This window comes from Macaca mulatta, chromosome X (genome assembly GCF_049350105.2).
Source record: "Macaca mulatta isolate MMU2019108-1 chromosome X, T2T-MMU8v2.0, whole genome shotgun sequence".
In the NCBI taxonomy this organism is placed as follows: domain Eukaryota; kingdom Metazoa; phylum Chordata; class Mammalia; order Primates; family Cercopithecidae; genus Macaca; species Macaca mulatta.
The window spans coordinates 27,289,418-27,303,272 of NC_133426.1; the positions used below are offsets into that span (position 1 = coordinate 27,289,418).

Here is a 13,855-nt window from a genome sequence, read left to right on the forward strand (position 1 = left end):
TCCAACACCTTAAAGAAAAGGGCTTAACTCTGAGGCAACAACATCCATAACAGGGCCCTCAGCTTTGTTATTACATTTGCTTTAGGGAAAGGACATTTGGTCTGTTATCCAGGTATACATTCTAGTTGACTGCTCTGCTTGCTGGGGTGAAGCATGGAGGGAACAAGGCTAGGTGACTCTTGTCACTTTTACAAATCTTCAATTCCCTCCCTACTTCTGCTCCTACTCCTCTAATTTCAATTTCACTCTTCACTCCTGTCATCTAGCACCCATTCCTTGGTTAACATGCCAGACATCACTCTACCCAAGTGTCTTCATTGCTATATGAGAGTTTATTTTTCTTTCTACATTTATGTTTTTATTTTAGTTGTGTCTCAGCAGGGCACAATACATACACATAGACTTATCCTCCAATCAGGACTGACTCTTTAATTTTTAATTTGTTATGTTGCTGTCAATTTGATCCAGAATATAAGATTATTAATTTGTGAGCACAACTTGTGATATAAGTGGTTATAGCTGGCTTTATCTCTCATCTTCTTAGAAATAATTATACTACTGCTGCGGCTGCTAATGATTTTTAAAAGCTATTTCTTGAGTGCTAAACATGTTCCAGGTAATTTACATATAGTTTCTAATCTTTAAAACACGATGGAGAAATTGTAGCTAGAGGACAAAATAAGTAAATTGTCTAAGGTCACAGAACTGGTAAGCATCAGGGCCTGCATTATCATCAAGGGCTGTCTGAATATGAGGCTTTTGCTTTATCTTTTATATTGCCCTCTCCCTTTTTGTTGTTTAGAAAGTCACTAAGCCATTAGTTACTAGAAGTCATGTGTTCAAAGCTAAAACCTTGATGAGTCCAGGGCACCTCTTCAAAAATGCTCACCTGGATTTTATGGTAAATACAGGACCATTTCAAAATGTTTCTTCTTTTTGTATCATCAATAACATACTTAAAGTTACTTTTGAAGTTACTTCTAGAAAACTTAAAGATGAAATTAAACTTTCTTGACATGGTATCTTCTCACTCACCATGGCTAGAGAGACTGAACATTTTGGTTAATTTTTCATTCACTGTATAGACAGTAAGGATTGCTCTTCTGCATTTTGTTGCCCTCTTAAATGTTCTCTTAATAGTAGGTTATGCCATCTAACGGCCAATTTGCTTATGCACCATTTTGCTTGTTACGCTGGTTTCCCTAACATTAAGTAGCTAAGACTAGACAAGGGCTCATAGAGGTTACACAGCTCCATGGAATGCCTGTCCTTTTCTCTTTCTTTTCTTTTTCTTTTTTCAAAAACATTTTATTTATTTTTACATCCCATTATATTTATATCCTTCTTCATCTTTCCTTATAAACTCACTGGGAAAAAGACAGCAAAAAATGCAAATATTCTCTTTTTTTCCCCTACAGTGTCGATTTTTTAAATGGCAGATTAAAACTAGCTGATAAGAGAAGAATAAACAGAAATAATATCAAAACAGAAATTTTTCTGAAGTGGGAGGATCACTCAAGGCCAGGAATTTCAGGACCAGCTGGGCAACATATTAAGACCCTATCTCTACAAAAAAAAAATTTTAATTACCTAGGCACAGTGGCACATGCCTATAGTCCCAGGTACTCAGGAGGCTGAGGCGAGAGAATCACTTGAGCCCAGGAGTTTGAGGTTGCAGTGAGCTGTGATCACACCACTGCACTGTAGCCTGGGCAACAGAGCAAGACTCTGTCTTAAACAAAAACAAACAAAAAACACAGAAATTTTCTTCTCTGTCTAGTTGTACTTAGCTGCTTTATTAAGGAACCAGTGCTACTTCCACCATAATAAAGAGTTAAGTATATATTTTCTCAAAACAAAACTCTGTCTATGTGTGTACTGTGGATAACCATCCCCTTGAAAGTCTAGCCAGATAGAAAACATGAAATGCTCTTCTAATACACTACATTTTCTGACATATAATTGCAACATGAATAATCCTATTACAATATTTAAATTAACTAAAATGGCTTGAGAAGTGTGAAAATGCAGTTTCCCCACTGTATCATGTCCTCTGCAATGTATATCTCCAGAGGTCATGGACTTTAGTAGACTTTATATCTGATGCAATTATTGTTTGTCATTTTAGGAATATACTCCCTTTGTAGCTTTAACAGAAGAATCTTTTAGTTTTGCATAAGCTGTGTCTCCTCTTGGAACAATAGTAAACTTAATATGGTCTCTTTTATTCTTGAAATTACAGGGTCATACTTAATTCCTGAATTTTAGATTTCAGTATAAATATCACCAAATGGTAAAAAGCAAGTACAGTGGTATTTTAAAATACAAAATAAATGTCTGTTTTAAAGAAAACTACATTTTCTATCTAAACAGACAGCTCATCTCATTCAAACAATAGCCCAAATTAATATTAATTCTAAATCTTCAAAATGGGAGAAACTGTTTTTCAGTTTAAGTGATTCTAGGAAAAAGAGACACAGTTAAATTGCTCCTCTAAAAATAAAATCTATTAATTCTTTACTACAACTTATTTTAAAAAATATATTTGCATACACTCTTTAGTAAAGCACCTTTCGTGTTACACCCCTGTTTATAGAAAAAACTTTATGTACTGTGTGGTGATTTTAACACTTAGATAACTTTTTCATGGTCCAAAATGGTTTCTAGATATTAAATACTGCTTCATTCAGCACGATTTTTTGTGTATGTTAGTCTCTATAAATTACTATTTAAAACTTACTTGCTGCTTTGGGAAGGACAAACTTCATTAAGGAATCAGGAAATGACTTCAAAGTTATCAGTCACATTCTAGGAGTAGAAAGCACTCTGTTCTACTCACTCCCAAGATCCTAGAGAAAATTTTGCAAATACTACTGGACTGATGCTTGCCATCTCTTATCTAAAATAGTTATATTAGGCTGGGCACGGTGGTTCATGCCTGAATTCCCAGCACTTTGGGAGGCTGAGGCGGGCGGATCACTTGAGGTCAGGAGTTTGAAACCAGCCTGGCCAACATGGCGAAACCCCGTCTCCACAAAAAAAATACAAAAATTAGCTTGGCATGGTGGTGCATGCCTGTGGTTCCAGCTATGTAGGAGTCTGAGGCAGGAGGATCACTTGAATCCGGAAGGTAGAGGTTGCAGTGAGCTGAGATTGCACCACTGCACTCTAGCCTCGATGACAGAGTGAGACTCCAACTCAAAAAAAAAAAAAAAAGTTATATAAACAACCGCATAGACACAAGAAGAATGCCATGTGATCACAGAGGCAAAGTTTGGACTAATACAGCTACAAGCCAATGAACTCCAAGAATCCATGGCCATCCGTGGAAGGAAGCTAGGAAAAGGTAAGGAAGGATGCTATCCAGTGTCTCAGAGGGGTCATAGCCTTGCTGACACCTTGATTTTGGACTTGCAGCCTCCAGAACAGTGAGAGAATACATTTCTATTGTTTTAATAAAAACAAATAACTGCACATTGTAAATCCAGCTTGCTTTTTTAATGAATGAAAGTACACTCTGAAAGCTACTTCCTTCCAATTACTTATATGCTGAAATTCTGTTGTATCTTTACAGAAATGTCTGAAGAGACTAACTTTTTTAATAGTTAACTTTGTCTTTTATATAAACTAAACTTTTGTGTTAACAAGGTGACTGAAGGAAAGAATACCATGACTAGAAGCATTATACAAGTAATGTTGTAGGCTTTTCAACTGAACTGTTATTGTTTCTAATATATACCTCTAGAACAAAACTACATTATTATTATCAACCTGGTTCTTCCCCATTCCAAACTAAGTCTTTCCTCCCCAAAGATGGTTTCCTCCCCCAAATCATGCTACAAATTAAGACTTTCTTGCTAAAAAGCTTATCACCCAGGTTCTGATTACTTTTTTTTTTTTAAGATTATGAGAAATTTTGCTTTTACAGAATTAAACCCTCTTAACTCAGCGTATCTGTGATTTATCATTATAAGTTCACATGAAAAAGCTTGTGGAATCAGTCTTTTTAGCTCATTGATGTTTATAGAATTTTTGTTGAGCCACATGTTGAGGATGCTCCATACAGATTTTAGGAGCTAGGACGAGGTTTCTTCTTGGGGGATGTTTCATCTTCTTTATCTTCTTGTTTTTCTTCTTCATCATCTGGATGATCCACTAAACGAACCACACTGCTACCACTTGGGCTACCTGTTCCAATAGCAGCACAAGCAGAATAAGATGAAGAGAATTTGAAATCACCAGAAGATGTTCTTTTGGGAGAGTCTACTTTGTCTTCATGTTCTTGGGTTCTTTTAGTCTCCATAAATTCATCGTCATCTTCCAGTGGTAGCATAACTGCTTCTCCTTCTTGGGTTCTTTTAGTCTCCATAAATTCATCATCATCTTCCAGTGGTGGCATAACTGCTTCTCCTTCTTGGGTTCTTTTAGTCTCGATAAATTCATCATCATCTTCCAGTGGTGGCATAACTGCTTCTTCTGCATCTTCCATAAAACATATTTCTTCTTTCAGCTCCATTTCTTCTATGGTACCTGTGCAAACTACCATATTTTGCAGTACAGAATGTAAATTCTTCTGTATTTGACTTTGTCTGTCTCTCTCTTTTTCATATTTAATCTTCAATCCTTTGAATGTCTGAACATATTCAATCGATTCAAGTGTGTTATAAAACTTTTCAACTATATGTGAAACAAGAGACTTGATATTTTCCACTCTTATGTATTCAAATAGCTCAAGAATAGCTGAATTCAACATATTATACCGAGTTCCATTATCTAGAAGAGCATTTACAACTGGCTCAAAATGATTTCCCTTGATGATGTAATTATTATAAATTTCATCATTAAGGCTGATCATCCTTCTCATAAAGCGAAGAGCACACAAAATCAGGTGAGTATGCTTTGAATTCGTCAATATCAAGGCCTTTCTTAGCAAGTCTTTGTTCAAGATATAGTTTCTTATGTAGTATGTATGATGTTGTATACAAAATGTAAGTAGCTCCAAAATCAAAGCAAGCAGTTGTGCTGTTTGATTATTATTGGGGCAATTTTTGTTTTTGTCATATCCAACTATATCATCCTCCTCACAGTTGTGTTCTGAGGTGGCGGCCAAAAGTGGTGCTGTAAATTTATGCATGCAATGTTTGTAGAAGAAATGTAGAAATTCACTTCTTTCACTTTTCTCAGGTGTTGTCAGCATGTTGCGTGGATCAAGTAGAGTATGGAGAACTACCATCAAATGAACGGCACCTCCTAACTCAGGATCAGTATCACAGATCATTTGTTTAATTATTACATTAATGAAAAGGTCACTATCTTTGCACACCTGGGATTCTGAAATTATAAATTCTCGGATCCTGGATGGACTGTACTCCACTAGATAAGCACATATAACTGCAGCAGCTGACCTCACTTGCAAATCATCCCTGATCATTATGATTTTAAGAACAGGAAGAATTCCCAACTGTGTCAATGTTTCTAATAGTGCATCTTTGCTTTGAGGCTGTAATGCCTGAGAAAATGAACATAATTCCTTGAAAAAAATTAGCAATTCACACCGTCTATCATCATGTGTAGTCTCATCCTTTAACTGTGCAAAAACTTCATACAAAAATTTGTGATCTTTCTGCAGCATGCTTACTATCTCAGCCTTGTTGGATAAAATAAACGTTGTAAGTGTAGAAAGAAAATTGTCTTCAAATATGGAAGGCACAGGCAAAAGAATGTCATGAATGTACTGTACTCTGTATGTCTGATGTATTTTTTGCCTAAGTTCAGAGTTAGTTATTGGTATAACTTCCTTGAACTTTGCATCATTGGTCAAGAAGTCCCTATGCCTTTTTGGCTGATCCAAAGCAGGATCATACTCAAGGCATCCCACCACATCCATGATACACTCGTCAGAAAACATTATCTCAAACAGACATGACTTGTTGAGGGATAAAATTCCCTTAATAATTTCATGCAAACGGTATAAACCTTCAGTGTTCTCTAGGTTTTCACAAGTGTGGAACAGTTGCAGTAGTTTTTGAATATAAGCCTCATTTTTCAAGATCAGAGCCAGTCTTTCCCTACGGATAGGTGAGGCGAGAACTGAGTTAACTATGTTAGCAATTTGATCAAGTGTATTGAGTTCACAGTCAGGCAGCACAACCGTATTACCAATTACTGACATTTCATCAAAGTCTTCTTCTGGTTCATCTGAAATGTTCTGTGTGATTTGGACAGACGGATCCTTACCTTGAACTTCACAAATTTCTTTCCAAATATCCTGGCAGCCGGCTGGGTCCTGGAAATTCAGCACCAAACCATGGTTCTCAGCTTCATACCAAACAATTAGTGTCTCTTCATGTTTCCGATAGGGCCTGTCTGGAGGTATCTGTGACCGCAGGATGACTGACCCATCTGAATCTGACCGAACAAGCAGACACATGCCCTGGAACTGCTCGTCGTAGGTGGATGAGACCTGACCGGTGCCTAGATTGTTCCATTCCTGGTCTTCGTTCAGGACATAGACTTTTACACCGTACTTCAGGTCTGCCATGGCGTCCTCTGGCCTCGCCCCGTGAGGTCTGGTCTCCCAGGCACTGCTTCCGGTACAGCATAGAAGCGGCTGTTGTTTTGACAACGATGGTGGCCGAGATGGCACCCCTGATAGAAGACTGCGAATCAGTAGCGGCTAGAGGGGCGGAGCCAAAGCTTTGGAGAGGTCGGAGGGCGGCAGGGTTCCTTTCTGTTCCCTCTGGAGGCCCTGTTACCTCTCACTTTCCACTTTCCCCCACCTCAAGCACCCTGAATCTTCTCTCCATTGCCCCCCAATCCCCCATCCCCTACCGTCTCTTAAAAAGCGAGTCTCAGGCCGGGCGCGGTTCGCTCACACCTGTAATTCCAGCACAGCACTTTGGGAGGCCGAGACGGGCGGATCCCATGAGGTCAGGAGTTCGAGACCAGCCTGGATAAAATGGTAATACCCTGTCTCTACCCAAAATACAAAAATTAGCTAGGCGTGGTGGCGGGTGCCCGTAATCCCAGCCACTCGAGAGGCTGAGGCGGGAGAATGGTTTGAACCCGGGAGGCAGAGGATGCAATGAGCCGAGATCACACCATTACACTCCAGCCTGGGCGACAAGAGTAAGATTTAGTCTTAAAAAAAAAAAAAAAAAAAGAAAAAGAAAAAAAAGCGAATCTCTTGGACTGTTCTCCATTGTCAAGAAAAGCGTCATTCTGGCAGGAATCTTGTGATTTCCCCAGAATTCTTCCCCAAAAGAATGTGCCTATGTAATCATTATTATACTTGTTTAAAGGAGCTGCCACCAAGTTTACAAATGGAAGCTTAGAAATTAGAATATGATTTTTCTATAAAGGGTTTTGTTTCTCTAAAACATTTTCACTCATCAGGTATTTGGGAATGGAGCCTTAGGAATTTTGATAAAAGAAACTTTAATCACCTGTGTCCTGACAAAGTTCACATTTCACATTCTGTGTCAAGAAAAGGCTGGTCCAAAAAAGAAGCAGGAGCAAGTGACCTATAGACCATTAGCAAAAATCAGAGAAATGGTATTCAGTCTTCCCAATAAGGCTTGGCATGAATCTGTATTATTCACTTATACATCCTTTGGAGAGGATTGTTTTAAGAAGGAGTTGGTTAACTCCTCTGGTCTGTTTAGCTCATCCTAAAGCTCTATCTTCTAGCACAATGGGGAAAACATTTCCCCAACTTTTCCCACTCCATAAGGGCACTCCTCATCCGTAGGTAAGGACTGGGCCAGAGGAAAACTGTGAGTTGAAATTAGCCAACAGTGAGTATTGGCCATCACAGATCAATTATTTTCTTTCTTTTCTTAATAATGATAATAATAACCACAGCAACTAATAATACTTGAATGCTTATTATGTTCAAGACACTGACAAGAACGTTAGAGCTACTTTCTTACTTAGTTTACGTAATGATCCAATGGTATAGGAGTATTAGTAATCTTTTTAGGATCAGGAAATAAACTTAGAGAAGTTAAATAAATTGCCAAAGGTCACACACTAATAAGTTGAGGAACTCTGTGTTCAACATGTCTTTCTGCTTCCAAAATTGGTTTTCTCAGTCATTGAACTATGCTATCCCCTTCTTTTCTTGGCCTTCATTACACTTTATTTCACATTTCTTCCATCTATATAATTTGTAATCAACATAAAATTATCAAGACAAGATGGAAGTCACGCACTTCCTCCTTTAGATCCACATCTGTGTATATAGCCAACTGAAAAATAGAAGCTTGGATATGGCAACTCTGTTAAATATAATTTTAATAGTAGCCAAGTTGATTTTTGATGTAGCAGCAAGTTTTGCAGTTTTCTTTTAAAACATATTTTTCCAAAACATTAACCCTGTTATTGCAAGGGAAAGCTAAGAATTGGGGCACATCAAGCACATTTGGACTTGAAGAGTCCTAATTGTAGCAATCACTTCATTTTACATAGCACTGGAGATGTGTGACAATTCTCAAGTAGAAAAGAAAAATTTCCACACACCTCTTTTGTAATATGGCCTATAGTAGATTATAATTCAAGAATATTACTTATGACAGTACAGCTGAGGCTCTTGGGTAATTGAATGCAAAATGACAATTATTTCATAGGAAAATTTAAATGAATGCCAGGAGACTGCTGGTTAAGAAGCATTTACAAATTATAAATAATATTTAAACATAAAATTAATAAATGACATATGAGAATGATATATGTACTAAATAATCTTTCAACACGACAGAGTGTGCAAATACACAACAATAATACGACATGCATGCTAATGGTCTAATTTTTTTTTCTCTGCTGTGTTTATATTGAAGTCTCTGTCAGAATCAATTGTAATACTGTCAATCCCTTGAATATGCCTTCAAGTTCCATTCTCTGAGAGACGTTCAGCACAAATCTCTGTGTCCTCACAATTTCATCACTGGGAGTTTCCCTTAGGCCAACTAAGGTTCCTTTATCTTAATCAGGTTAACTAAAGTCTCTACGATCTGAAAGTGTTATATTCACATTTCTTAGTGCTATTTCTGCAGTAGTTTCTTTCAGTTCCTATCTTTATTTGGTTTGATAAGTAGAGCAATGTCCTGTTTTCTTCATCAGTTAACTTTTTTTTTTATTTTTATAGTTGTTTTACAGGGAGCAAAGTAATAAGAATAAAATATTCTAGGAGCTGTGTAAATCCTTTAAATATACATTATTTATTTTTCATTTAGTCCTCATAAAAATTGACCTAAGAAAAATATTATTACTACCTTATTAGAGAGGAAAAAACTTGAAACTCCAAAACTGAGTCAAACATTTGGTTCAAACCCCTGTCGTAAGTGATGATGCCCGAACTTGAAACCAGTCCTTTTATAGTTCCAATTCTGCACTTTGCCCTTCCCAATATGCAGTGTTCTCTCTCAGACAGTATATAAATTTTTATAGCAGATGTTTACAACAATGTAGTTTTTATTCCAACTATGACTGTTATTTGGTGTTTCTTCATTTTATTATGTGAATAAAAATATTTGAGGCCTGTTCAAAATAAAAATGTGTAGACTGAGTCTTAAGATTAAGAATCCCTCTTTTGTTTTGCATGCTTGCCCCTCTCACATTTCCTCCCTACGACCATAGGGTAGTAAGATTTAGTTCTTCATGACTCTGTTCTAAAAATAAATACTTTTACCCGAGGATCTTGTAATTCATCCATATCTTAAGACCACTGGGGTTTAATTTTTACACTTGATCTTAGCCAAAAGGCTGAGAAGCAATGGGTTTAATTTTTATATTTCCAGAGTTCTTTAGAAAACAAAAAAGGAATGAGTCACACATTTCTGAATTTTAGGTACAGTAAACTCACACAAAATGTTTATGCAGTCTCTTGCCACATAAAGACATTTAGGTCAACAATGGACCGCATATATGACGTTGGTCCCGTAAGATTATAGTGAAACTTAAAAATTCCTGTCACCTAGCTGTCATAACATTGCAGCCCAATGCATTACCTTATCTATGTTTAGATATGTTTAGATACATAAATTTTACCATTATGTTGTAACCGCCTATAGTATTCAGTATAGTGACACGGTGTGCAGATGTGTAGCCTAGGAGAAAAAGCTATACCATATAGCCTAGGTGTGTAGTAGGCTATACCATTTGGGTTTGTGTAAGTATACTCTATGGCATTCACACAATGACAAAATTGCCTAAAGATGCATTTCTAAGAGCATATCCCTGTCATTAAGGGACACATGACTATATATGAAACATTTTGATGTCTAAATATTCTATCTATAAGAGGACAGAGCATTTCATAGTGGGAAAAACAAAGTGATTTTTGGTTTTATGGAATGGCATTAAAATATGGTTATTCAAATGCATCTCATCTAAAATTTTCAACTTCAAAATAATTAGTGTAAAACACACCTACATGTTTGCTGCAAGTTTTCTAGCTAACTTATTCTGTGGAATGTTGCCTTTTATGGCATATCTTATGGGAATATCTGAAACGCAAGGCAAGCAGTGTCAACTCCATCTTTTCTGTGGCTCAGGTGAAAAATATGGAGTCATTCTTGACTTTTCCCTTTTTCTTACTCCCCACATTCAGTCTTCTAATATATACTGTCTGTCTGACTTTCAAAAAGTGTTCAGAATGCTGCCACTTCTCATCACATTTGTTATGATTATTACTACCAGTGACAAAGCCACCATCATCTCTAGTTTGCAAATTTTTAGTAGTCTCTTCTCTTAGCTTCCACCTTTTCCCTACACTAGTGTATTTTCAACACAATAGCCAGAAATGATTCTTTTAAAACATAAGTCACGTTCTTCCACTTCTTTGCTAAAAATTAATGTTTTTACCTTAGAACAAAAGCAACATTCTAAGTAGAGTCTATCCATCCCAATAGGATCTGGCCCCTTTGATCTACTTGAGCTCTTCACCTAGTAGTCTCTTTCTTCTTTATTCTGCCCCAGCAACACTATCTACCTTGCTGTGTCTGAAGTACATTGGGCACACTTGCCTCAGGACCTTTGTATCTGTCCTTCTTTCTACCTGGAACACTCTATTTCTCAATGTCTATGTAACTAACACCCTCATTTTCTTAAAAAATTATTCAAATGTTCTTGTTTTTCTAGTGACACCTTCCCTTAACCACCTCTTTAAAATTGCAGGGGCTTCCCATTCCAACTCACCCATCACTTTTCTTCGATGTATATTTTCTCCATAGTACTTAGCATCATGTGATCATTTTGAATTTCATTTATTCTGTTTTCTGAAACCAGACTATCAACTGCATGAAGGCTGTGATTTCCTTATTTTGCACACTGCTCTGTCCCTAGCATTTACCATAGGCATGGTACACGTAGTTTCTCAGTAATTATTTGCAGTATAAATGCATGAATAAATAAACATTCTTTATAGAATGATTTCCAATAATCCATTTATTTATTCCACGAACAGTCATTGAGAAACCCCTATGGTCAGGCCCTATACCGGGCACTGGGGATGAAACGGTGAATTTGAACTTTATGTTCAGTCCTCTTATGGAATAGCTAGATAGTCTTATCAGGATATATTTTTAATTTACAAAATACATATATCATTTCTTCTGATACCTAAATTTCATCTTTTTCGATAATTTTCTTTCTGTTGATGGTAACCAAGGAAACAATACTTTACATTTTTAGACTTTCAGTTGCATGAAAGCTAGTGTATTGAATAAGCTGGATGTTTTCCTCTATGTTCTGTCAAATATTCCTTCCCCAACCCTGAGAGAAATCTCAGGTAGAAACTGCAGCATTTCCATCCACTCTCAAGTGTTGAAAGAACCGTTATTTTCTAGTATTAAAATGTTCAACCCATTTCAAACTTCTGTTTGACCAAATCAAGTTCATGGACAAGACCAGAATCAAGAGATGGAAAAGTATACTCCACCTAGACAGGGAGATCATAGCAAACTTATATAAGAAAGGGTGTGGGTAGAGGGAAGAATGAAGAATTGGGAACAATGTTGTATTTTTTCATAAGCTTGGACAAGTACAACCAAGAACTTCCCTGGGCAAAGAGAGATGTATGATTACTCTATATAGAGAGTATTAGAATGTGTGGACCCTTAAAATCTTCTTTCATTCTCAGGTGAAAACATCAACCTGTTATGTGTGCACTGCAGCAGTACTGGCTTTTGTCTTCCCAGTGTCTCAGAGGTAAGAATCATGCAAGTATTTTCTTGGATTCATAGGCAGTTTCTGTTAGCACTAGTACATTCTCAGTGCTAGTTGTACGCGTGGCTTCCTTGGAAGCTCCAAAATCTGCTCACACCTCATGAACTAAGGAGAGGAAAGAAAAAGGGTAACATATTCTTTTAACCTCATGTAAATTTTAGGCGCTGACTTTCAGTGCCATGTTCTCTCTTTTTTCTTCTGTTCAAATAGTTACTTCCAGACTCATTTCCAGTTTTGTTTTAAATTCTGTAATTCATAGATCTTTTCTTCTCTATTTGAATAGACTATCCTACTTCCTCTTCCTGTCTTGATCATCAAGAATAACATTAGCTCTCTGCTTACTAATTACCCTATAGCCATGTTGTATAAGTACTAGTAATGAGCATAATTTGGAGTTAAAAATACTCAATTTTTGCCTAGAGATAGAATCATCTTCATTTCTTCAGTATAGTATGAGGTCTATTTATGTCATACAATATATATTTTCATTTTATAAGGAGCAGTCTATTTCATCTTAACATTTTTACCTTAATTCAATTAACATTTAAAGGGGTGCCTTGAATATATTTGATATATGATGAGAAAATTGAATTGAGTCAGAAACAGAAACAAATTTCATGATAAATAGGGGAAATCTAAACACTTTGGCTAGTCTTGATATTGGACATGTTACTACTTGTGTGAAGATCTTGTTCATTCTTCCTGAAAAATAACCTTTTGTGTTTTGTTACCGCTTGCTGGTCTGCTATCACTTTCCCTTTTTTTTTTTTCTGAGACGGAGTTTTCACTCTTGTTGCCCAGGCTGGAGTGCAATGGCTCGGCTTACTGCAACCTCTGCCTCCCAAGTTCAAGTGATTCTCCTGCCTCAGTCTCCCAAATAGTTGGGATTATAGGCATGTGCCTCCCTGACTGGCTAATTTTTTATTTTTAGTAGAGACTGGGTTTCTCCATGTTGGCCAGGCTGGTCTCGAACTCCTCACCTTAGGTAATCCGCCCGCCTTGGCCTCCCAAAGTGTTGGGATTAGAGGTGTGAGCCACCGTGCCCGGCCTGATCTGCTATCACTTTTTTAAGCAGGAGGGCTGACATAGTGTAAGAATGTATTTTTGAATTACACATTAAAATCATTCAGAAAAAAATCAAACATTTGTTTACAGTTAATTAAAATTATAACTTTTAAAACTTCTAATATAAGGGGTTTATCAAATATGTAGGTGAGAATAAATGTTCTCTAGAAGAGAATTTAGAGGAAAGAGAGTTTATCCAAAGAACAACTTGCAAACCAGGGAGATACAGCCTTCAATGTAAAATGAAATTGCATTGTAGAAAATAAAGGGAGGATTTGGCTTTCATAGAGAAAGTTCGCACCCAGGTTCCTATTCAGGACCTTTATGCAAATGAAGGATTCCAACTTGCTTAATTCTGATTAATTGATCCCTGCTGAACTCTAATTGGTCAATACTTGCTGAGTTTGATCCATTGATGCAGGCCATATACTATTGGTAGGTTCAGGCCATGTGAACATAAACAGTCAGCTATGAAAGTCCCAAAGTTAAACAGACGTGGGTTTTCTGGGAATTCAGAGTATGTGTGGGGTCTATAGTGAGCAAATGGCCACTTGGCTCTATTTTA

The 13,855-nt window shown here is 36.9% G+C and overlaps 1 protein-coding gene and 1 pseudogene across 1 annotated transcript; one reads left to right on the forward strand and one right to left on the reverse strand.

The window, feature by feature from the left end:
• Positions 1-3,476: 3,476 nt before the first annotated feature.
• PPP4R3C (protein phosphatase 4 regulatory subunit 3C) lies at positions 3,477-6,586 on the reverse strand. The gene has a single exon (XM_001092955.4). The coding sequence runs from the start codon at positions 6,539-6,541 to the stop codon at positions 4,070-4,072; it is 2,472 nt and encodes an 823-aa protein (XP_001092955.2). The 5' UTR covers positions 6,542-6,586; the 3' UTR covers positions 3,477-4,069.
• A 3,325-nt stretch (positions 6,587-9,911) lies between these two features.
• Positions 9,912-13,855, forward strand: part of LOC704618 (radixin pseudogene) — a 51,183-nt pseudogene continuing 47,239 nt past the window's right edge.